The 24,377-nt window shown below is 36.3% G+C and overlaps 2 protein-coding genes across 2 annotated transcripts in view; both read right to left on the reverse strand.

Moving 5' to 3' along the window:
* The window catches only part of LOC126757644 (uncharacterized), a 44,319-nt gene that overhangs the window by 414 nt on the left and 19,528 nt on the right, over window positions 1–24,377 (reverse strand). Inside the window, exons 8-19 of the mRNA XM_050471711.1 lie at window positions 20,478–20,600; window positions 20,264–20,407; window positions 20,046–20,199; window positions 19,542–19,727; window positions 18,916–19,475; window positions 18,563–18,852; window positions 2,599–3,007; window positions 2,392–2,535; window positions 1,932–2,085; window positions 1,663–1,848; window positions 1,031–1,587; window positions 666–964 (exon numbers count right to left, since the gene is read on the reverse strand). Coding sequence (XP_050327668.1) covers window positions 666–964; window positions 1,031–1,587; window positions 1,663–1,848; window positions 1,932–2,085; window positions 2,392–2,535; window positions 2,599–3,007; window positions 18,563–18,852; window positions 18,916–19,475; window positions 19,542–19,727; window positions 20,046–20,199; window positions 20,264–20,407; window positions 20,478–20,600 — 3,206 coding nt within the window. The remainder of the gene's footprint in view (window positions 1–665; window positions 965–1,030; window positions 1,588–1,662; window positions 1,849–1,931; window positions 2,086–2,391; window positions 2,536–2,598; window positions 3,008–18,562; window positions 18,853–18,915; window positions 19,476–19,541; window positions 19,728–20,045; window positions 20,200–20,263; window positions 20,408–20,477; window positions 20,601–24,377) is intronic.
* LOC126754744 (juvenile hormone esterase-like) lies at window positions 18,251–20,722 on the reverse strand. The gene is made up of 7 exons (XM_050466822.1): window positions 20,478–20,722; window positions 20,264–20,407; window positions 20,046–20,199; window positions 19,542–19,727; window positions 18,916–19,475; window positions 18,563–18,852; window positions 18,251–18,508 (listed from the first exon to the last, which is right to left on the reverse strand). The coding sequence occupies exons 1-7, from the start codon at window positions 20,676–20,678 to the stop codon at window positions 18,343–18,345; spliced, it is 1,701 nt and encodes a 566-aa protein (XP_050322779.1). The 5' UTR covers window positions 20,679–20,722; the 3' UTR covers window positions 18,251–18,342.

Genomic DNA, 24,377 nt, shown 5'->3' on the forward strand with positions numbered 1-24,377 from the left:
CGTAAAGCATTCAAGCTCATGGTGTTCAATTTGTACCAAAATATGAGGGTTACCAACATTTGTGAAAATGCAGTGCAACTAAGGTAAAATGTTTCTATATACAGCCAGTTTACTTTTGAGCTTCCTCATCTCTTCATCTACTTCTTCTTCTTTATTGGCGTCACCGCTTACGCGGTTATAGCCAAGTTGACAACAGTGCTTCAGTCGTTCTTCCTTTTCGCTGGTTGGCGTCAATTTGAGATTTCAAGTGCAGCCAGGTCCTTCGCCACCTGGTCTTTCCCACGGAGTGGAGGTCTTCCTGTTCCTCTGCTTCTCCCGGCAAATACTGCGGGAAAGGAAAGTTCTCCATTCACTTGGGAGTGGCCAGAAACGATTCTTTAACATACATTTGACCAGCAGCTCACGACTTCCGATCGTTGACCAAGTATCCCCTGAGTAGCCAAAAAACATCCGTTTGAAGGCGAGCTTTAATGAAAAGGTGAAAAATCGCTCCTCACGGTTGTGCAATGGATTCGAGATCAACCACGTAAAAAACAGCCCCCATGAAAATAAGAAAACTGATCTCTTCAAGTTATGGTTATAAGCGACTCCGAAATTAAGATCTAAAATAAGATCCACCCCCACCACTTGAAAAAAACCTACATTATTCTCAAAGTACAACTCACCCATATTTGGCGAAATGAACAAGATTCCTGGTAAAATACGTGGCTAGAGATGCATCTGCCGAGCTCTGCTTGAAATCGGCAAATATCACAGGCGCACGGAAGGTATAAATTAGATCATCACAATGTACGGCACCAAATTCACCGATTGGTACGCCACCCGTATAAATGCTGGTAAAGCTATGTTGACCTTTGTAACTGAGCTTATACAAATAGACCGGATACTTTTTCACATCGACTGTATGCACATAAGCACGGATGGCATTGTAGTAGGGATGATGAAAGCCGCGATCGCTGATGCACTGTACCAAAAACACAAATAACTTTTTCAAATCCCTTCTTAGTAATAGACAAGCTCAAACACTCACGTCAAGGAAACCCTGCGCGGTTGTATTGTCGATTACTGGACGACCACCAAAGTACTCATCGATGACCAGCTGCGTTTTTGCTGTCAACTGCGTGCGCGTAAAATGCGCTGGAAGCTCGAGCAATTTTTCGAACAGCTCGTGAAAGTTCGCATTGAATTGCTGTCTTAGCGTTTCATTGGCTAAGATGGAGAACACACGGACTGCCCCCTCGCCTGGAACGCCACCATTCAGCCATGGCACAGGCGTGTATTTACCCTCTTTCATTATTTTCACAGGGTGTTGCGTAAGAAATGCATGTCCGTCGCCGTGCTTCTCCACGATTGGACGGAAATTCGTCATGGGATCCACATTCCAATATTTGAGTTTATCTCCCGCATTAATTATGTCCTCGGCGTTCAACGCACGTAAAGCGCGTGCGAGTTTAGCGGTGCTCAGCTCTTCCACATTACTGATATTACAAAACCTTGCGATGTCACGTGTCTGTTGCAGCGGTGAGTCATTAATGGCAAATGGTACATTTGCGGTGCCGCTCATTGTGATAGCGCTACGAAAGAGACCTGAAAATTTAAACGAAAATGATTTTTCTTATTATATAATGAACCGAATCCGGTAAGCAGCATTCGTGTACTTACCTTCGGATTGACGACTCAGCATGTGTAGGTGCACAGAAATGGCACCAGCGCTTTGTCCAAATATGGTTACCTTCTCCGGATCGCCGCCAAAAGCGCCGATATTGAGTTTAATCCAACGCAGCGCCAAATTTTGATCTTTAAGACCCAGATTGCCGGGCATATTGGCATCGTCGGTTGAGAGAAAGCCTAAAGTAAAAAAAATTCAGCAGAAATCATAAATAATTGAAAAGAAAGTTCTAGATTAGTAAGTAAGAAAGCTTCATACTCACCAAAAGGTCCTAATCTATAAGCGATGGATACCAAGATGACCTCTTTGGTTTCCATAATATATTCGGGACCATGTAATAGTGGACTGGCACTGCCACTAAACCAGCCGCCACCATGTATATAAACCATAACGGGCAGTAACTGTTTGGCGTCTGTCTATCGGGAAGATATTTAATTTTATGGAATAACTTGTGCTTCAAATTAAACTTCGCTAACCTTAAAGTAATGGAATACAAGGTTGCACTGACGAAACTAAAGCATATGCTTTCTGAAACTTAATTTATACCCGTCATAACCACATTAGTAGCTAACGCATCAAACTCTTATTTTGCGAAAATTTTCCCTAACCCTCCATCATGTTTTTGAAACAATTCACCAACAATGTGTCTAAATTATATGAGAACCTGTTATGAAATATCAGCGCAACCTGTAAATTCCCGCTTCTCGGGCGTACTTACTTACCATTGGTCTGTAGATATTCAAGTAAAGGCAATCTTCGACGCCTTCCACCACCGGATTCGGTAGTATGTAATTCTTTTGCACACAATTCTGCTTCGGCGCGGTCGCGTCCAAAATACCCCACCAACGTGGAAATGCTTTGGGAATCTGCAAAAGTCAAGTAACGTCATTAAAATGATTATTACTAAATTTCAAATTATTTCTACGCACCGCAAAGCGACGCTCACCCACTGGCGGCAAAGCGTACGGTATGCCCAGAAATGCCTCGAAATTGTGCGCACCTAAACCAGGCATATGTTTGCCCTGCAAGCAACCCATTTCGTATAGGCAAACTTTCGGCAAAACCGAATGCTGCATAAACAACGGTGCTTCGGTGGATGGCGTGTGCGCCAATGCTGTTATTGTTGTTTGACTACATATCATTGTTATAAGGATGGAGATCATGAAGATTGTCTGCCATAATTTTGATGGACGAGGTATGGTGGGCAAGAGCGTGATATTCGGTGGCAGTGACACCTCTGTTCTTGCTAATGAAGCAGCCATGATGTTTTGTTTTTTTTCTTTTAGAGTGATTTGTTTTGATTTTTGTTGTTGAAACTTGTGAGCCTCAGCCGCACTTCACTTCGCCACCCCAAGCGATATTGTCGCCGAGATCGCGTCTGCAAGTTCGTCTAGACCGAACGGTATTGTTTATTGTTTTTGTCTCTTTTTTTGTCTCAAGAGCTCTCTTGCCGTCAAATATATGGCAAGTCACTTTCGCTAAGCTGTAAGAAAAATTATATCTTTTAATTTTAATGATTTCTAAATAGTTTGCGCATTTGTCTATCAAATTTTTATAGAGAAATCTCTCATTGATCAAAATTGTATTTTGTAAAAAGTCATTCATGATTCTTATATTTTTTAGTCAACATGTTTTTTTGTGTTTGCATTCTACAAATAGTGTCCTTTTTGCATATTATTTGCTTACGCAGAGCTATTTTAAGATTTAGATCTGAAAATAGTTGCTCGTTTTCTACGTCAGATAAGCGGAAATACTTTGAAATATACATAAATCATTTATATTTTAAAATCCTCCCACGTTTTTTAACAATTAGCAAATACGCTGCGTGCCATTTTCAATTTTTATACTCTTGCAACCTGTTACTATAGAGTATAATGGCTTTATTCACCCAACTGTTGTACGTGTCATCTAAAATTAAGAGAGTTACATATTCAATACTCGTATTTCCTATGCTCTGAGTTAACTTTATTTCAAACTTTCAGGTTGACTTTAAACCATTTACATCTTTCAATAATTAAGATTTCTTAACAAAATAAAATGAAAACACATTATTTAACTATTAACCTTAGTTAACTACCGAAATTCACATATTTTCATGGATTCACGAGATATTCTCGGCTTTGACCATTGCAAATTGTAAGGGTACAAAATATTCCATCACAGCCGAACCCTGCCCTTCCTTAGTTGTTATTATTAGCATGCTATTTCGACATATTGTTCACTGTATTTGTAACACGATATACTCGGAAATTTCCGTCATTGATTAGTCTGCGATTACTCGGAACGATTTGTGAACAGGTGTTTATGAAAAATATCTATTTACGAAACTCATTCATAAATATGAATATGAATGAATGAAATATGTTTAACTAAAATTAGGTTTTTCTTCAATTGGCACTTACATTTCAGTTAGATAATGGACTGAGTTCATCGTCATTAGCCGTATGCGACTTGGTATAAATCAATATATAAATAATAAAATATATAAATAATACTAATACTACTGTGAGCAAAACTTAGTAAGAATTTTAATTTATATTTAGTCCGAGAACCGATTTGTCGAAATATTTTTTTTCTAGGTTTATATGACTGTCAGTGACATCTATGCCAAATGTTACATTAAAATAATCAAAGTGTTTAGTATACCCTTGTCTTTCTGAAGTACATAAAGAAGTTCCATTAAATTTTGTAGCTGAATCAAATTTCTGGTACCGAAACTTTCATAAAGTTGGAAAAGAAATTCGGTGAAACTTATTCAAAGAGGGTCAAGAACTCTTGACGACAAATCACTGGACGTGACTGGACGTCCAGTGAAGTCATCAACATCAACTGATGATCAACACGTCAATAAAATAAATGGATTGGTGCATCGTTGGCATATTAGAAGGATCAGTAAAAACCATTTTGAGAGATCATATGGGCCTAAGAAAAGTGAAAGCATTATTGGTTCCAAAATTATTCAATTTTTTCGAAAACGGCGTCAAGTTAACGTCTGGGAAATAATGCTTTCCGATTACCAGGATGTCATGAAACGTATTATTACTGACGATGAGTCTTGGATATATGCTATGACCCGATGACCCGGAAACTAACGTTGGTACAAGTATACTAGAGCCAAAGAGAACTACTTTGAAAAGAACGACATATTTTTGGAAGAATAGATGAAGAATTTTAAAATTATCAACAAAGTCTTACTATTGTTTGCTCTTCTAGAAGTAATCTCAAGCCGACTCTGCAAGGCCAAAATACGCAAAGTAATTTACAATTGACTGCTGAGGGAAAACCGCTCTTAGATAAAACTTGCTTTGTACTTGTTATGTAATGATTTCGAGCCTAGATTCTGCGTAGTGTAACTTCTACTCTTGACATTAACACTTTGTGAATACCCATGGTCCCCGAGTTCCTTGAGTATACTGGCTCTAAATATTAAGCCACAATATCAAACCTAACAAATGACATTTTTATTTTCTTTTTTGCTTACTTAGTTATCAATCTAACCTCAGAAAAAGTTAAGTTAATTGCATAAGAATCGTTAAAATTTGTTTTTTCACATAATGAAAGTTTAATAACTATAGCTGAGCCAATACAAAGTATATAAGTTAAATTTGTTGCACCATTTTCTAGTTTCAATCATTTTTTAGTAAAAGTACACAGAGCACACTTTGCACTTGTTTTTAGCTTTTAATTCAATTTACATATAAATATATTGTTTTCCTTCATACCGATTTAACTCCAATTGCACCGAATAACTTTACACTTGAAGCTCTTATAGAACAACCGTCTACTCTGACGGGCCAAACACTTCTGATTTAAGAACTCGCCGATTTGACTGAATTTTTGATTGCCGCCAACAGTAGTGAGACCGATAGAGAAATAATAGCAATGAAATATAGTATATCGACAATACCGGCGACAACAATGAATAGCCTCTTCAGCTAGTGACCAAATACCGAATATGAGTGTACGTGTACTATAAGTTCTAATATAACATATAGACTTGTATGTATAATTAAGTATGAAGTGTTGTCGACAAAGTACTTTTCCAGGATTTATTAGAATTTTTTTAATAATCATAAGCGCACCACGGGCCTACATACGGCATTAATGTAATTTGTATTACAAAAAAAGTATTTATAATAATCAAGCGATAAAATTACAGTTTATAGAGAATTAGTTAGATTTATGATTAATTATTTATTTTTCCTTCTCTCATTAGGCGCTTAAATAATTTACTTAGGCGCTTACATGAAGCGCTGCACTTTCTTTAAACAGTGATCACTTCTGGCTCGTTTATTACTCAAAAATGGTGGAGAGTCGATCCACGCCGATCGCAGCAACTTGGACTGACGTATGGAACGACTTGGTGCACTTTTTGCCGATATCTTAAATTGTAAGCGTACAAAATACAGCCTGTCTAAGAACCCGCTCAACCTTCCCAAGTGACATCGCTTCGCTCTATGGGCTCTTGAAAAGTTTCAAGAAAATCCGACGTTTTTGAGCCAAATTCTGTACAGCGATGAGACCCATTTCTGGCTCAATATGTAAACAAGCAAAATTTCCGAGTTTGGGATGAGAGCAACCTGAAGAAATTCAAGAGCTGCCATTTCGTACAGAAAAAACAACGATTTGGTTTGGTTTGGCAGCCGATGGAATCATCGGCCCATATGATGCCGGTGAAAACGTAACCGTCAATGGCGACTGTTATCGCGCCATGATAACCAATTATTTGATGCCTGAAATTGAAGCTGGTGATCTTGGCGATATTTGGTTTCAACAAGGCTCCCCTTCCCACACATTGCATCAATCAAGGGATTTATTCAGAGAACACTTCGATGATCAGATAATTTACGTTTTAGGCCGGTCGATTGACCACCAAGATCATGTGATATCACACCGTTAGATTTTTTTCTGTGCTGATATGTAAAGTCTAAAGTATATGTGCACAATCCCGCTTGGATTTAGGCCTTGGGGCAAAACATTACGCTTGTCATTCGCCTGTTAGCAGTCGAAAAATGAGACATCGAAAATTGAACTCAACGGATGGACCATCTGAGACGTAGCCCCGGCCAACATTTAAAGAGGTAATCTAGTTTTTTCTATTTATAATCTTAAAAGAGTCTTCCTTTTTCGTGATTCAACAGTATTAACTCATAGATTTGACATTATCTATTGATCACCATCAAATATTACCTCTGTTTATGGACAAGGAGAGGAATATTATGCAATTATCCCTTACAGCAGCTCAAGACTAATAATTTTTACAATATTCTATCCAGACTAAACAGGCAACAGTTGTTTATATTTTAAAATATTGTGTAGTTTTTTTTTCAACATTGCTACAAATTCTTCATCAATACATAGTTCAGTAAATTTGATATCAAAAAAGTTTTCAACGTCAGCTTTATGAGTTAAACCCACTGTGCGACAGAGTCGATCAAGTTTCAATTGCAATGTTGACTGAGAAATATTATTAATTATTTTTATTACGGCAATTTATTGCGGAAATGCAATAAGAATTACTAATTCAAACAGTAGTGATATGTTATAATAATAAAGTATTCGGATGTCGGCGCGTGCATTATTTTACAAGTGTTTGGGAGAGACTCCCCGCGAAGTTGAGTTGCACGTCGTTTAGTACGACAAGATATCGATCTTGAAATGAGGATCATTGATTGTGCGATTTTCACCAATTTTTGACATAGTTGTTAGATAAAACAAAAACAAACATTAACTTCGGCTGCACCGAATCTATAGTAGCCTCAAAGGGTGCATTTCTTTTAGCACAAAAGATCATATAAAGATCTTTGTCATAATTTTGATACATCGATTAGTTTATGTATTTATTATAATCCCCTATAGTATTTGAAAATAAATATATTTCCACCTATTGAAAGATGTATTCAAATTTAGTTTACTTACATACTTATGTATATATACATACATAAATATATATAAGATATTTATGAGAGGTGTTTCCAGACTAGTAGACTCGTGGAAACTACAGTGTTTGGTTCAACTCCCAAAACCAAAGAAACCACCTGAAGAACCTTCATCATACCGATCTCTGTGTATGCTCAACACAATGGGTAAAGTGTACGAAAATGTAATACGAAAGTGCTTGGAGCTAGCAATCCTGGAAGCCGGCAGATTATCAGAGAGACAGTTCGGCTTTATAAAAAAGATATCCAATATTGACGCAATACGAGAAGTAAGTGGCAAAAAGTACTATGACTTGATTACCCCTGGATGTAAAGAATGCGTCCAACACGGCAAAATGGGCACATATAATCAAAGGCCTATATGAAATACGCGCCCCTGAATACCTTTTAAGCATTATAAGGAGTTATTTTAAAAATAGAAGACTGATTTATGACATTTATCTCAGTATTAAACGCACTATTGTGGAACCTCATGTATGGAGTGCTAAGAAGACAGCAACCAAAAGACGTGAAACTAATAGCATTTGCTGACGATCTCATGGTGGTAGCAGTGGCTACAGAATTAGTCGACCTAAGAAAGAAAAGTAATAAGTGCTTAAATGGTCTACGCCAATGGTTCACTTCTGTGAGTCTGGAACGGGCTGAGCACAGAACGGAAGTTTTACCCATAAGCACCAGGAATGTGGAAGAACAAATAGAGCTCACCATAGGGGAGTGCAAGATTTCCTCACACCCGCAGCTGAAGTATCTGTGAGTAATATTGGACCCATTGACATCCAGTCCGATGAACTCGATTATATCAGCTATCGACGCCTAAAATAATGTCGGCAAAGACAGGGGAAAGGAGCAAGAGCATCAAAATGTCACAGCAGCGGTGGCAGTCCTCATGCAAAGGGCGCTGGACTCACAGACTTATTTCGGACATCCACTCGTGGATAGACAGATGTCATGGGGACCTGGAGTTCCATCTGCCCTAAATAAAAAAGTGGACATGGGTGTCCGACGTGTACAGAGTATATAGAAGACTCTCAACATGTATTATTTTATTGCCCTCACTTTTCAAATACCAGGGAAAAACTGAAAACCACACTCGGTGGTAGTTTTATGGTGGATAATTTAACTACACTCATGTGTCAGTCGACTGAGAAATGGAAATTTGTTAGCAAAGCGTCTAAGACTTTTCTACAGATTAGACGTTCGTCAGTCTGCACAATAGAGGAGACATAAATGTGCTGTTCCTTCCACGAAGTAATACTAAATCGGTGGCTCCGTGAGAGAATCTTGAGTTGGAAGTAGGCTAGGTTAGCGGATTAAAGTTCCGCATTCCGGCTTTCTATGCTTCCCTCTACTATAAAAAATTGTATACATATAGTTGAAAAGAAAGCGAAACCTTGAATAATAATCAATGACTGTAAGTTTTTCTAATATTCCGTTATAAACTATTTGCTCATCACAATTGCCATCCCCCATGGAAATACCTTTGTTATGCACGTGTACTTGCAATTAAAGTTATATTGCACACGAGTTGTAAATTTAACTATTAACAATGGAGATATGCAAGTGTGTAAATAAGTGTGGAAAAAGCAATAAATGTAGGCATATTTTACATGGAATGCACATACGTACAATTATACACTGGATTATTAGAAAAATTGCATGTAACTAATTACTTTTATTACATTTTTATAAATATAATGCGATTATTGCACAAATTCACTCTTAAATACATATGTAGGTACGTATTTATATTTAATACATAATTTTTCTGAACAATTTCTTCGGAGATTACATTGTTGCCTTAGAAAATAATCTATACCAAATTTTGTGAAGATACCTTGTCAAATGTGAAAGTTTTCCATACAAAAACTTGATTCCGATCATTCAGTTTATATGACAGCTATATGTTATAGTGGTCCGATATCGGCATATCCGACAAATGAGCAGCTTCTTGAAAAGAAAATGACGTTTGCAAAATTTCATAGGGATATCTTAAAAACTGAGGGAGTAGTTCGTATATATACAGACAGACGGACGAACAGACAGACAGACGGACATGGTTACATCGACTCAGCTCAACATACTGATCATTTATATATATATACTTTATATGGTCTCCGACGCTGCCTTCTGGGTGTTACAAACTTCGTGACAAACTTAATATACCCTGTTCAGGGTATAAATATTGGTTCTTTTCGAGAAAGCATTGATGGACTGAGCGCCGGAACACCGCATATTTGCGATTTCAACAAACGATATCTCTTAATTATACTTATTTCTAGGTTATGAATCGCCCCTAGCATTTTTTCCGCCACTAATAATAATTTTAACATGTTGCATTATCTTCCTGACGATGCGAAAAGTTTAAAATATTCACCGAAACTCTACACACAACAGCTCTTAATTAGAAACTCTTTAGTTTTGGAGAACAATTACTCAATAAAGTGCTGTAAGTCAAAAAAAAACATGAAAATCCTAGTAAGACGATTTACTCTAGATTAGCGCGAGTAATTAAAACGTACTGTATTGAGAATTTTCGTAATATTTTTTATACCGTAGGGGAACAATTTGCAAGCTTTTTAACCTTTCAATAGGTAGTTTGCAAAATTCTGTATAAAACTCTACAAAAGGTTCATTATTATCATTATTAAAGTCTATCATAACAATCCGTGTCTAACCTCAAGAAATTCAAGTGTTCAAGAAAACTCCAACGTCTGAAAACCCCAGTAGATGATAGTAGTCTGATAAAGTGTTGAATAGTTTATTAATATTTATATTTTACTATATAGTTGCTATTTGAAAGTAAGTACGAACCATAGATCTAAGTACGAAAAAAAGAGATCTATGTAGGTTGGAATTATAGATATGCTTGTATGAATGGGCAGAATCGGAACATTAACACGTCCAAGGAACTCCGTCAATCGAAAATATCTCTAACCATTTAGGATTCGACACAAAAGTCATACCATCTGATCATATTTGGATGGAACGATGAGCTGTGCGAAATATACGACGACATTGACGTAGTTCAGCGAATTAAGATATAACATGTCGTTCGAATGGATAAAAACGCTCCAGCTCAGAAAGAGAAGACCTCCCTCCGTTAGAAAGACCAGGTGGAGAAGGACCTGGTTACATTTGGAATCTCCAATTGACGCCAAACAGATCTACGCCAATACAGAAGAAGGAAAAGTTCATTTAAATTGCGCATTTCAATCGAATTTCTAAAACGAAAGAAAAATTGTTCGTGTGAAGTTTTTACTTCATTAGGGTCTGTTATGGCTGGTTTAAAAAGCGAAAGTTTGTCTTACGATTTTTACCTTGTCAAAAAAGTTTAACAACAAACAATTTTCCTAAACATTTTATTTCTCCATTGAAATATTGGCTGCGGATCCATTAAAAATGTTGCAGACGTGTTTTGGGGTCCACTTTATCAAGAAAACGAGTATTTGAGTGGCATAAAGCACACAGACTACATCGAAAACTTGCTTCATGCGAATCGTTAATCCACCTCTGCTAATGAGGATAATGTCAAAACATTTAAAGAAACAATATTCGAAAGCCGTCGTGTTGGCATCAGAGAGCTAGCAGAGTAACTAAACATCTTTTTTAGATCGACTCAACAGATTTTGGTTAATGTTTTGAGTATGAAGCGCGCCAACACTAGACTCGTATCAAAAGATCTGAAGCTTTTGCAAAAACAAACTCGAGTAGGAGTCACAAAAGATATGCTTCACAAGGTAGCATTCATCACACCCAACCTTACTGGTGACGAGATGCGGGTTTATGATTGGGAACATGACCTCGAAACTGAACGACAATGTAGTGAATTATGCTCCAAAAATGAGTCGAAGCCGGAAAAAACATAATTCGCTGAAAGCACTGAACTTAACCGAAACTTATAACAAATGTGTTGAAAATTCAATTGAGCGTTGGCATACTTGTAATGGCTCAGGAACCTATTTTGAAGCCGATAATAAAGATTTGTATTAAATTAGGTCACATTTGATCAGATGGTAAGGGACGAACATTTAAGTAATTTTAGAAGTTATAGAGTAAATGAATCCAAACACTGTTTAAGATTGCACAAATATCTCCATATCAATAAACGTGCCTTCAAAGTCAACGTTGTTCGTGAGTATTTTGCCAATATTTTGGTCCAAAGTAAGACGTAAACATAATGACAAACTCGTGTACGATAACAAGATAGATAGATTACACTTTTAAAAAAATTATAAAAATATTAAAATTAACACTTTCTAATATTACTTCAGTACACTCTTATCTTAAATCAATTCACCAATCAATTAGAAAAATGTAAAGCACTGCGCATTCGATAGCTGCACGAGTTTGAGTTATCATTAACTGCTCCAACAAGTAAACTAGTTAATTCGGGCACAATTTGCCTACTGAAAAGTTGTTCGCTTCGTTGGAGCCTTTTATCACTGGAGCGCATGGTCAGAAATCATGATCGACGATATATGTGTGCGCTCGTGTGCATGAAGCATTGGGGGCTACAGACAGTAGCAACTCATAGCGCATATTATCGCTAAACTCCATTTGTGGCACATATAACCGAGTATGCGCTGCTATGTTACATATAGTGGGGCAATAAGTGTGAGCACTCGCTGCCGCGCTGTGGCACAAGGAGTGTGATAGTAAAGCCTTTAGAAATTTCTTAATGTCTTCTTACATACATATGATGATTTTTATATGTTACTATTTTCTACAGATATGAATGTGGGGTATGTGAGGGCATTTGTAGTCTTCAGCATAACCCATTCTAATTAGATATGCGCTGCTATCGCGGGAATGTGAACTTCAAGACCTACGAACACTGTGGGCTTGTTAAAATAAGTGCTTGGAAAGCTGTGAGAACGTGAAGATAACAATTTTGAGAAAGAAAAATTTACTTAGTATTTTGTGTTATGATTCAACAAATGTCTGCAACATTGTTTAAGTCATGTTTTAGTCGCTAAGAAATATTTCAGAGAAGAATTTTGTCATACCAGCAGAACTTCAGTGTTTCTGGCATTGCTCCCCATTTGTGGTTAGCCAAAATTTATGTTCTTATTTCTACGTTGTGTTACTAATATAAACCAATTTGAAGAATCAGATTAGAGAGAAATTTAATGATGAACTTCTTACAGCTGACTCATGAAAAGTTTGTGACGTATTAAGCACAAAATCAAAGCATATAAGGGTGATCCAGAAACTTCAAATTTAATGGGGACCGTTTATTATCGTACGAAAGACAAACTTTAGCATTTATTTTTGAAGATTATATCTTTCAAATGTTGGCCGTGGCTACGTTATATCTCAACGGATGCGTTGAGTTCAATTTTTTATGACTTATTCGAGCATTTTGACTGATAAGAGGCGAATGACGCGCGTGAAGTTTTGCTCAAAGGCCTGAATCTAAGCGGGAAAAAGTTTAACGGTGTGATATCACGCAATCTTGGTGGCTAATCGACCAGCCCAAAACGTGAAATTAATGCTGACTGAAGTGTTTTCTCAATAAGTCCATTGATTGATGCGATGTGCGGGAAGTGGCACCGTCTTGTAGAAACCAAATGCCGCCGAGATCACGAGCTTCAATTTCAGACATCAAATAGTCGGTTATCATGGCGTTATAAGGTCGCCACTGACGGCTACGTTCTCACCGATATCATTTTTGAAGAAATATGGAACGATGATTCCACCGGCCTGCAAACCACACCAAACCGTTGTTTTTTCTGGATGAAAGGCTCTTGAATCTCTTCAGGTTACATTTCTTCCCAAATGCGGAATTTTTGCTTGTTTACATACCAATTGACCCAGAAAGAGGCCTCATCGCTGAACAAAATTTGGATTTTCGAGTCTTCTGAGAACTTAATAATTTAACAAAATTACCCACCCTATTTGATACAAACATGTCCACTAAAGATATTAACACGCTATAAATCCAATATATTTGATAAATGAGTGTGTAATGCGGTTGTATGAACATGTATTTTTGTTTCTCTAATTACTTACATATATGGATCTATCAAATGCGCTATTATTTTAAATGAAATGTCTTATCTTCGCATATGCAGCTTTGGTGCGCATAATAATGTGGGAAAAAATTATAAGAATAGAAGAAATTCGTAGGGAGTGAATTAGATTGCAATATTCTTGTAGTAATATCATTAGACCAGCACACTGGTCTTTCCCTACCAATACGATATCGTCGCTGTCGCGGTATGACGATTATTCCATAACTAGCGCAATTAAAACTGACGTTTTATGGAATGTGAGGAGTTCTGATATAAGTTTGACACGAAGTTCGTAACACCTTATATACATATATACACAAGATAAACGATCAGCGTCCCTCAGCTTTTAAGAAATCAAACTGAAATTTTGCAGACGTCCTTTTTTCTTACCAGAAACTACACGCTACAAACTGAACGATCAAAATCAAGTTCTGTCTGGAAAACTTCTCTATTTCTCGATCAGTTCAAGATAACGCTACAATATTTGTAGAAATTTTCCAAATCGAACTACTAAATATATCATAAAGCTGCCATAGAAACTGAACAATTAAAATTAAGTTCTTGTAGGTATTCTAGCTTCAGTACAACAGAAATTTAAGTTTTTTCTTTCTTTTTATACCCTGAGCAGGGTATATTAAGGTTGCTACGAAGTTTGTAACACCCAGAAGGAAGCGTCGGAGACCCTATAAGGTATACATATATTTAAATGATCAGTATGTTGAGCTGAGTCGATTTAGCCATGTCCGTCTGTCTGTCTGTCCGTCTGTCTGTCTGTCTGTCTGTCTGTCTGTCTGTCTGTCTGTCTGTCTGTATATATACAAACTAGTCCCTCAGTTTTTAAGATATCGTTTTGAAATTTTGCAAACATCATTTTCTCTTCAAGAAGCTGCTCAATTGTCGGAACTGTCGATATCGAACTACTATAACATATAGCTGCCATACAAACTGAACGATCGAATCAAGTTCTTGTATGGAAAACTTTCACATTTGACGATATATCTTCACGAATTTGGTATGAGTGACTGTTCATATCGGCTTACTATAGCATATAGCTGCCACACAAACCGAACAATCGGAATCACGGGCTTGTATGGAAAAGTCTCGCATTTGACGTGGTATCTTCACGAAAATTGACATGGATTACTGTTTAAGGTAATAAAATAATCTCCGAAAAAATTGTTCGGATCGGATTACTATACGATATAGCTTCCATACAAACTGAACACATAGTTACTAAAAGAAATGCACCTGTGAAGTTTATATTAGCTTCGGAGCAGCCGAAGTAACATTTTTTTAGTTTTTTTTTTTAATTCATTGCTTTCTGTCCATTTTTGTCTTAAAGAGCACTAAAGTAGGCAAAGTTGCTATAGTTTCAGTGCGGACATTATTACGGTTCACCAGGCTTCCATTCACAAAAATCAATTGCCTGGTCGGATTTGTATTCAAATGTGTTATAGTGGTGTATTTTCTCAAATGGAGACGACAAAATGAGGGCCGTGGTCAAATTATTCTATCTTTTGTAATTCACCGGCATCAATATCCATTAGCCAAGGCTAAATGTTTCCTGAATGGCGGCCAAATAAGCTTTACAACATGTGAAGTCATCAAATTGTTGAGATGAACTTTTGGTGACCGAATGTCATGACAAACTGAGCCTTTCGACAAAATGGGTAATTATTTACATTGTTATAACTGCTGGAGAAAGTCAACGAACTAAGCTGAAGAAAGTGATGCAGAATTGAAGCAACGAGATAATTTGCTTAAGACGCCGTCGCAATGGTTTAGTATAAATAAAGATTATCCACCTCAAGAAGTACAGCCTTTTACTTTGTAGTATATATAGATATATGTAGGTGCTATATGTAAGTATATGTATTACATTATACAGGGTTTGTGCGGAAAGTAATAGAACTGACGTGTTTCCGTGAGTGGTGCAAGCCGAAAATGCAGCGTTAGAGCAGAGATACGCGATTAAATTCTGTATGAAACTCTGTAAATCTGCGACAGAGACGTTTGATATGATCAAGCAGACTTACCCAGATGTTGCTTTAGCAAGAAGTGGTGTGTTTTGATGGCACCAAGCCATTTTGGAGGGCCGGGAAGAGGTCGCTGATTAAGACCGTGATGGGAGACCTGCGACTTTGACAAACTGTGACTTGTGTGCGCAAAGTTTTGAACTCAGACCGTCGACTAAGTATTCGTTTAATTGCGGCGAGTGGAAGTGTGCCAAGAAAATTTGAACATGTGTGAAAGTGACCCCCAATGTTTTAATAACGTAATCACAGGTGACGAATCATGGTTCTTTGAATATGATCCTGAGACAAAGAAGCAATCTTCCGAGCATTTTGAGACGACAGAGGGAATCCAAGCAGCATGCACCTCGGCTCTCAAGGCTATTCCGGAGAATGCCTTCCGTGACGCCTTCAATGCTTGGAAATCGCGCTGGCAGCGCTGCATCGACGCAGAAGGAGACTATTTTGAAAGTTTTCTAACGATTCGTTCAATAAATTTTTTTAAATCGACTCAGTCCTATTACAAACCCTGTATACATTCGAGGGCGTCGATTTTTCGTCGTTTACGGATCATTGAATGTAGCATTTCGCCTATAAGACTACGAGTCTAAAAACGGAAAATTTAAATATCTAAATAATCATTTGTATGAGATATACATATGTGATGTGTAGTAATTGTCCGATCTTGCCGATTTCGACAAATGATCAATAGAATATTAAAACTAATGACTTCAAATAACTCCACCAGAAATAGTCTAATGATGTTAAAACACAACTTCTTACTATAAGTTACAACCAAACACACTAACACCTCAATATCAGCACCAACTTAGCTTTCATATTGGATAGCTGAGTTGCAATAGCACCTACGCATAATATAACCGATGAGATCTTACTAAACAGACCTATGTATGCATGTATGCATGAGCCCATAAGATTAAATAAAGAAAAGTTGCATCAATATGAGCGCATCGCACGTGCAACAGCAAGGCATGTCCTTGAAAATGAACCGGAATGATCGTTGCACAAGCGCTTGCACCGCTTTTACATTTAAATAAACTTTACTGCACTTTACTTAAGTATTTCATTTCGATTCTTCTGTGATCACCAACTCGTTGTTAAACAGCTTAGTAGTCGTGTATGCATTTGTGCAACAGCGACTTTGTCGGCTTTCTTTTTTTAGGCATACAAATTTCAATGCCTGCTTGCAGATAATGCAACGCAGATAATCCAACGCCTGATGCCTTTAAAGTCTACAAACATACATAGATATTTATTTACATACATATATATGTAAATATATTTACACGCATAATCAACTCGAGGGCGTGCGCGTGTGAGCTTGAAAATTTTTCAATGTCGCATTTTTATTCAATATAAGCGCAAATACTACTTAGCGTATACACACATACATGCATACATATGCTCTTAATAATATAGTATACATAAATATTCATATATGCGTAAAAATAAGAAATCATATTCGCGATTTCATTGAAACGTCATTCACGCCGCCCACCTTTTGACTACCGGGTGTTGATAAGAGCATGCGAACAAATACTAGTAAATAAATGGGTCACAAGCACAGTGTTGTATTTACATATGTATATGTATGCGTACGACTGCATTAACTAACAGTCAGATAATTATATTTTCGATTGTTATTTTCGAGGAAAACGTGAAGCTCGTAGCCACGTGTCAGACTAGTAAGCCTAGCACACAACCCTAAGAAGTTAGAGGTTATTGTAGCTTAATTTTTTCAACTTCTAAATTTCAAAAAATCATTTTTTTTTGCATTGCAAGTACAGCGTTTGCCAATAGGAATAGCATTATTTGAACAGTAAGATTGCCGTTTCATCATGTCACGTTTCACTTTGGTATCACGCGTGGAAATTGCTCAATTCACGTTCTCTGGTGTCTGCCATAAGAGCTCTTCACGCAAAAGATCTTCTCAGAAGCGGCCCCTTTAATAGTTTTGTCAAACAAACAAACAAAGTAGTCGCTGTAGGGGTAAGTCAAGTCCTCGTGTGTGCGTTAATTTAGGAACAGCCAAGCAACACCGCCAAACACGTTTTTCCGAAGGTCCTCCTGTGTTCTTGGTTTACCTAATTGTTAAAACTCTCTCAATTTCCTACAAGCATAAATTAAAAGGGCTTAACTGCGTAAACCTTGCGTTCGAGTTTCAGACATTTTGGAACTAATTGATTTCTAGTTATTACCTATATGGTGTATTTCGGGTTTAATCGCACAATTTTTGCAAGGTTCAGTGAAAGATCACTTCACGCACGATGGGACTTCTTAAGAATTTTAACAGCAATGTAAAGGGGTTAGGTGAGTCACATATTTTTCGGGGAATTTAGAAAGAATATAGAATATAGAAGAAACAAAGCATTTCCGCTGTCATGAAGCTAATATAGCACAGAACACTTATTTATGATGCGCTGATAGAAGAGAACGATTGGGACTTCATCTGATTTGGAAATGAAAATGTGAGTGATTTGAGTTCAGTTTCAAATAGTGATTTGCTAAATTAAGAAACGAATAACTTGCCCCTATGAATTTGAACAAAATAAATAAATAAGTATTCTACATATTCCGATTTAACTCAGTCAAGTATTAGTATGACTTCATTTTCGGCTTTATTGCAAAAAGAAAGTATATACATGGACATATGTATATATAAATACAAAATATGTATATATATACATTCAAAACTGGCAAATTTCATATAGGTATTCCCAAAACGCCATTCGTTCCATATTCCACGGTATACCAGATTCGAAAGGTTCATCATTCTTTACAATCGACAAAGATTCACATTTCGGAAAATTTAAATCATTACATTCTTCGCTGATAGCAAATTCATCTGAATAACTGAAAAAAGGATACATCACACTAAGTCATACACTTATTTTTAGACCCACTCACCCATTTTCGGCAAAAGACTGAAACAGCCTCACATAGCGTCTAACCAAAGCTGCCTCACGAGACTTCTTTAAATAACCATACGACACTCCGCGTGGCCCTTGAAACAGGAACAGCGAATCATCAACGTGTGCAGTGCCAAAATTTTTTAAGCTCTTTGTAAATATTTTCGAATACGAATAGGGTCCGCGATAGTCAAAATTTATTATTCCTCTAAAATCAGTGCGGTTAGAATCGGCATTATAATTTAAAAGCCTGTAAGTTGGGTATACGAAATAGGCGTCTCCCAAAAGCTAAAAAGAAAACAATAATTAATTATAATTACTTTTGTGCATCCATATTTTATACTTATTTACCTCCAAAAAGCCATCCAATGTTTCATCATTCAATTCTCGGTTACCATCCATGTACTCTTTTACCAATGACTGTATCACATCTTCTGTGTCACATACAAGAGGTAAATCCAATGTAATGCTCAATCTTTTGCTAAACTCTTTATTGAACTCATTCCGCAATTTCTTATTTGTTGTCAACCGAAGTGCCATAGGCAAACCCTCACCCTTGGCAGGTGCATTACCAACGATCCAAGGTATATCATTGTCCGTTCCAAACGGTATATATGGTTCTCTTGGGTTCTTTGTTAAAAATGCATCATTCCAGCACTTATCTTCAACATTCGGACGGAAAATTACAATTGGTTGCTCAGCCCAAATTTTAAGATCATCGGCAGCTCGTAGCAAGGTTTTCGGTTTGATTGATCGCAATGCTTGAACTAGGTCAGCGGAACTTAGACTCTCCGCTTCTATTACACCAGCAGCTTTAGCCAATTGAACGACTTGATCTCTAGGATCGTTTAATGGCAAAGCGAATGGTGAGTTTGCGGCGCCACTCATCATAATAGCGTTACTGAATAGACCTGAAAATGTGTTGAGGTAACAGTGCTTCCAATACTTGGTATCGTCTTTATGGTCTCATAAATTACCCTCTTTATTGTTATTCATTAAGTGTAAATGGACTGCTGCAGCGCCAGCACTATGACCGAAAATAGTCACACGGTCGGGATCACCGCCAAAAGCCGAAATGTAGTTTTTAACCCATTTTAGAGCTAATTTCTGATCCTTAAGTCCAAAATTTCCCGTCATCTCTTCATCGTTAGTAGATAGGAAACCTGTTGAAAATAAAGGAATAATGCAAATAATATTAGCATTAATAATAAGATTCCCTTGGATATGTCCAAATATCTTGAAAAAATGGCAATTGCTTAAAATATTTCAGTCACTCACGAAAATTTTTAATATCTCAGAAGTGAGCAGATTTCCAAAATTTCAATTCACTTAACTTTATATGGATGTTTAATATTACTAATAATTTTGAAAGGGTGTTTTTATTATTTATAGTTTCTGAGTTATACATATAATGTTATACTGAAATATAATCTACTTTGCTTTTAAACCGGGTTTCAAACAAAACAACTTTTATCACTTACCAAATGGACCCAAGCGGTAGGCGGGCACTACTAGAATTACATCACTCGTATCCATAAAATATTGGGGTCCTACACTGCTAGGACTTGGTGAACCGCTAAAAAAGCCACCACCGTGTATGTAAAACATTACTGGCAATTTTCCACCGGCTTTGTGCTGCAGCCAAAAATACACATTTTGTTGAACAAAATTTGGTAATTTAAGAATATATATTAGTTACCAAGGGGCGATATATGTTCAAGTACAGGCAATCCTCTGAACCGCTAATCGGTTTTAATATATTGATATAATCACGTTGTATGCAATCAGGCTTAGGATATTGTGCTAATAAGGTGCCATTCCATAGTTCCGCTTTTTCAGGATTCTTTAATTAGATTATAAATATACTGTTGCAATCAGACATTGCTTGTTCGAGACGTACGCTTCTTACTTACGCTAAATCTCAAATCGTCGATGGGTGGTTTGGCGTATGGTATGCCCAAGAAAGCTTCAAATGAATAGCTCTCATAGCCGCTCATAAATCGACCGACCACACAAGATGAACCCGCAAAGCATACCTTCGGTAAATTGGCACGTATCGGACCGATATTCGAACAATACACCAAACACGTTAACAACAAAGTAATTCCTTTCATTACTGCGCCAATTCGATAGACTTTAAAAATTTGTTTGAGAATCTGACTTTATGCAAAACTTTTATACCAAACCAGAAGTAATTAGGCCATAATTATAAATGAGTTATTTTCCAAACATCTGCTTCCTCGAAGATACAAAGTCGTCGTTATAGATAAACAAATTTATGCAGATATTCGTAATGATTCCGAATAAATTAGCTATACTAGCAATTTTCGTACATAATGTACGTTATGTATAATAAATACAAGTAAGGAAGCGCTAAAAAAATATAGGAGTTGAGGGTGGTAATGACCCGATTTGATCTATTTTTACCAGTAACACATACTATTAACATGTCACATACTAAAAAAATATTCTCTGGGTTTCATTAAGACACCTCACATACTACCACAAATCATATGGAGTAAAGTCAGCCAGACGTTCGAAAATTCCCGGTATAAAGTCACCCGAAAACTCATTCAACCTATTTTTAATACACAGAGATACCATGAATTTTAATTGCATATACCATACACTAAACGACACCTTCGATCCAAAGTCAACTATATATACTGTAGTCCACATTTCCGGTATTTGGGGGCTTGAGCAGTGTTGGTTGGATTTGGACAGTTTTTAGTCATAAAGTGGCATACTTTAAAGGAATTATTATTGCAAAATTGCAAGCCCTTATAATTTCTTCTTGCTTTGTGTACTGGAAAGTGAAAGTTTCATTTAAAATTGTGGTATATGAGAAGTAGGCTTGATTGTAGTCTGATTTCGCCCATTTTCGATCTGTAACATAGAATATGAGTAGAATGCTACGAGCCAAGTTAAGTCGCATACCGTCGGTCGTGTCCCGAAATATGTTATTTTACCAATTCTATCGTCAAATATTTACCACGGCTCCTATAAAACCCCCTCATACCAACCCGGGTGTAAAATTGTATGATATGTGGTATTTAGTTAGTAATTTATCGACCTTTTAGTCGTTTTTAACAGTACAATTAGTGTGGACGAGATTGCTTTCTAAGTCCCTTTAGCACCCTTGCCGATAGCTGATCCAAATTTTTCTAAATACATATTTTCTTAACTTACAGTTCTAATAGTTTTCTGTATTTTTAGTATTTTTAATCTATAAATTAATACTAAATCTATAGTTCATTTTTTAAAATAAAAAAATTTTATTTTTTAATAATCAATAAAGTTTCGCGCGGAAATTTGATATAATTAATATTTCTAATATTTTAAGGGCATAATTTGACATTCACAGGAAGTTGGAACTTATCTTGTAAACAATCTACTTTGTTAGGTTGCTAACTGCAAGCTAATGACATTTGTTTGAGACGCAAGTAAAGCTTGGGAGAATGATTAATTACTTAGTTGAAGCACGTGAACAGGAAGTTTTCAAAATAAGATTTTCATTATAGATGGTCAAGTTCATAAGTAAACATAGAATACCAACAGTGATATCAAATAGTTTTAAACTATTTTTCAACTACTACGAGCCACAGTTCTAATTCGTCACCGGAATATTCAAACAACTATCGCTTTTCTACTCAAGAAACTTCTTATGTTTTACGTTATGCCCTAAGGGCCGGACTCACAGTGATTAGTTAACCAAAACCAACGGCTCAACCAACCAACCAACCAACTTTTTATTAACAATGCTTAGTTAACTATTAGTTAAACCCTCAATCTCTATTGGTTAATTACTAGTCAAATAACAGCTGATGTTGTGAAAGCATAATCAATAATTGCTTTCACTGAAAATTTGTTGAAATGTCTTGCGAATATATGTAATAATGTATAAAGTGATCGTTTCGCTATGAGACAGCGACACTTCAATTGGTGCACCTCCTCCTGTGGCGTAAGGACTTCTCTTTTCTTTTTTAATTATTATTATTTTTTTTTTAATTGTAATATTTGATTCTTCACTTTCCTGACTAAATTTGTCAACTATATTTTCCCACGTTTCTTCTTTTTCCCTTGTAGTCGCATGGTTTTTTTATTATGTTGTTATGCTGTTCTACAAGTTTTAATAATAGGTTTATAGTAGATCCGATTGTGAAAAATTAGCAGAACATACGTTTGGTCTTTCCGTTTTTTTAAATTTAAACATAAAAATGTAAACAGAAAACAAAAAACAGGAAACATATGTTTTGGCAATGGTACCTACATTGAAATCCAGAAATATGACGATGCTGCCATATATTTCAGTTAAGAGAAGTATTAATTAAACTCTACACTGCGAATATAAATTACTAGTTGAACATGTTAGTTTACTAACGGTTAACTAATAACTGTGAATTCGGCCCTAAGAGATGTAAATCGTCAGATTTCGGCCTAAAATGCAACAGTGTCACACTAGTGGAAAACAAGTCCACAATTATATTCCAAAAAAAAACGTACTGGGTTTTAGGTCATTAGCCTTGATATTTTTTGAATTTTCCAAAGATATCAAGAAAGCTTTAAGAAGCATTGTAAGTGCTTCTTGGTATATTACAAAGAACTCTACAAAGTATTGATACGATCGAATAAAAAATTCTAAATTACTCTATACGGAATTTGTATAGAATTTTTAAGTTTAAGCAAATAAAATAATTTAAAATATATTGTTCAGAATGGAGAACAATCAATCATGTCAATTGATAGTTGCAAATACAATATATATTAAAACAAGAAATGAATGGGGTATTTCGGGTGTCACCGAACATTTTTTTCGCATGGTTAAAGTTTAAACGAGATAAAAATGTAATAGAAAACATATGTTTTGAATTCATACATTGGTTCCTAAGCCCGTAAGTAAACTCGATTTCACCCATGTAATGTCATCAGACTGTTATGAACAATATTATATACCGAATTTCATTGAAATCGGTCTAATAACTCCTGAGATATGGTTCTTGGTCCATAAGTGGGCGGCGCCACGCCCATTTTTAATTTTTAAAAAAAGCCTGGGTGCAGCTTCTTTCTGCCACTTCTTCCGTAAAATTTAGTGTTTCTGACATTTTTTGTTAGTCGGTTAACACACTTTTAGTGATTTTGAACATTTTTATTAGGTCGTCACGAACGATCATGGAACTTAGAGTTGACATAGCTATATAGTTTCCGAGATATATCTCTGTCGGGGCGGGGCCACGCCCACTTTTCCAAAACAATTACGTCAAATAAGTCCTTTGTGCCAACTTAATATCTTTATTTATGGCTGAAATTTTGTGGGCAAATCTTCGAAAATATTCTTATGTCAAAATACGTAATACCAAGTTATCATGATATCTCAATTAAGAAGCTTGCACGGGCGGACGGACGGACAGACGGACGGACGGACAGACAGAATATTTCGACTCTACTCGTCGCCCTGAAAACTTTGGTATATACAATATATCTGACTCTTTTAGTTTTAGGACTTACAAACAACCGTTATGTGAACAAAACTATAATACTCTCCTTAGCAACATTGTTGCGAATATAAAAATAACGAATTTAAGACTGTTTTCTCAATTAGGTAAACAGAATCTGTAAGTTCTAGTTAAAATATGTTCTTTTCCGAAAGAAGAACATTGAAATTACCCTGAAAGAATTGGCATTTTACTAAAAATTATAATTACGGTTGAAATATCCTAACTCGAATCACCATAATCATAAACATAAAAAACTTCGAGTTATGGTAGGAAATTTTTATGCAGTTTGACTTCTATTTCTAATTTAAGAGTTCGAGT

Source organism: Bactrocera neohumeralis, chromosome 4 (genome assembly GCF_024586455.1).
Source record: "Bactrocera neohumeralis isolate Rockhampton chromosome 4, APGP_CSIRO_Bneo_wtdbg2-racon-allhic-juicebox.fasta_v2, whole genome shotgun sequence".
Lineage (NCBI taxonomy): Eukaryota > Metazoa > Arthropoda > Insecta > Diptera > Tephritidae > Bactrocera > Bactrocera neohumeralis.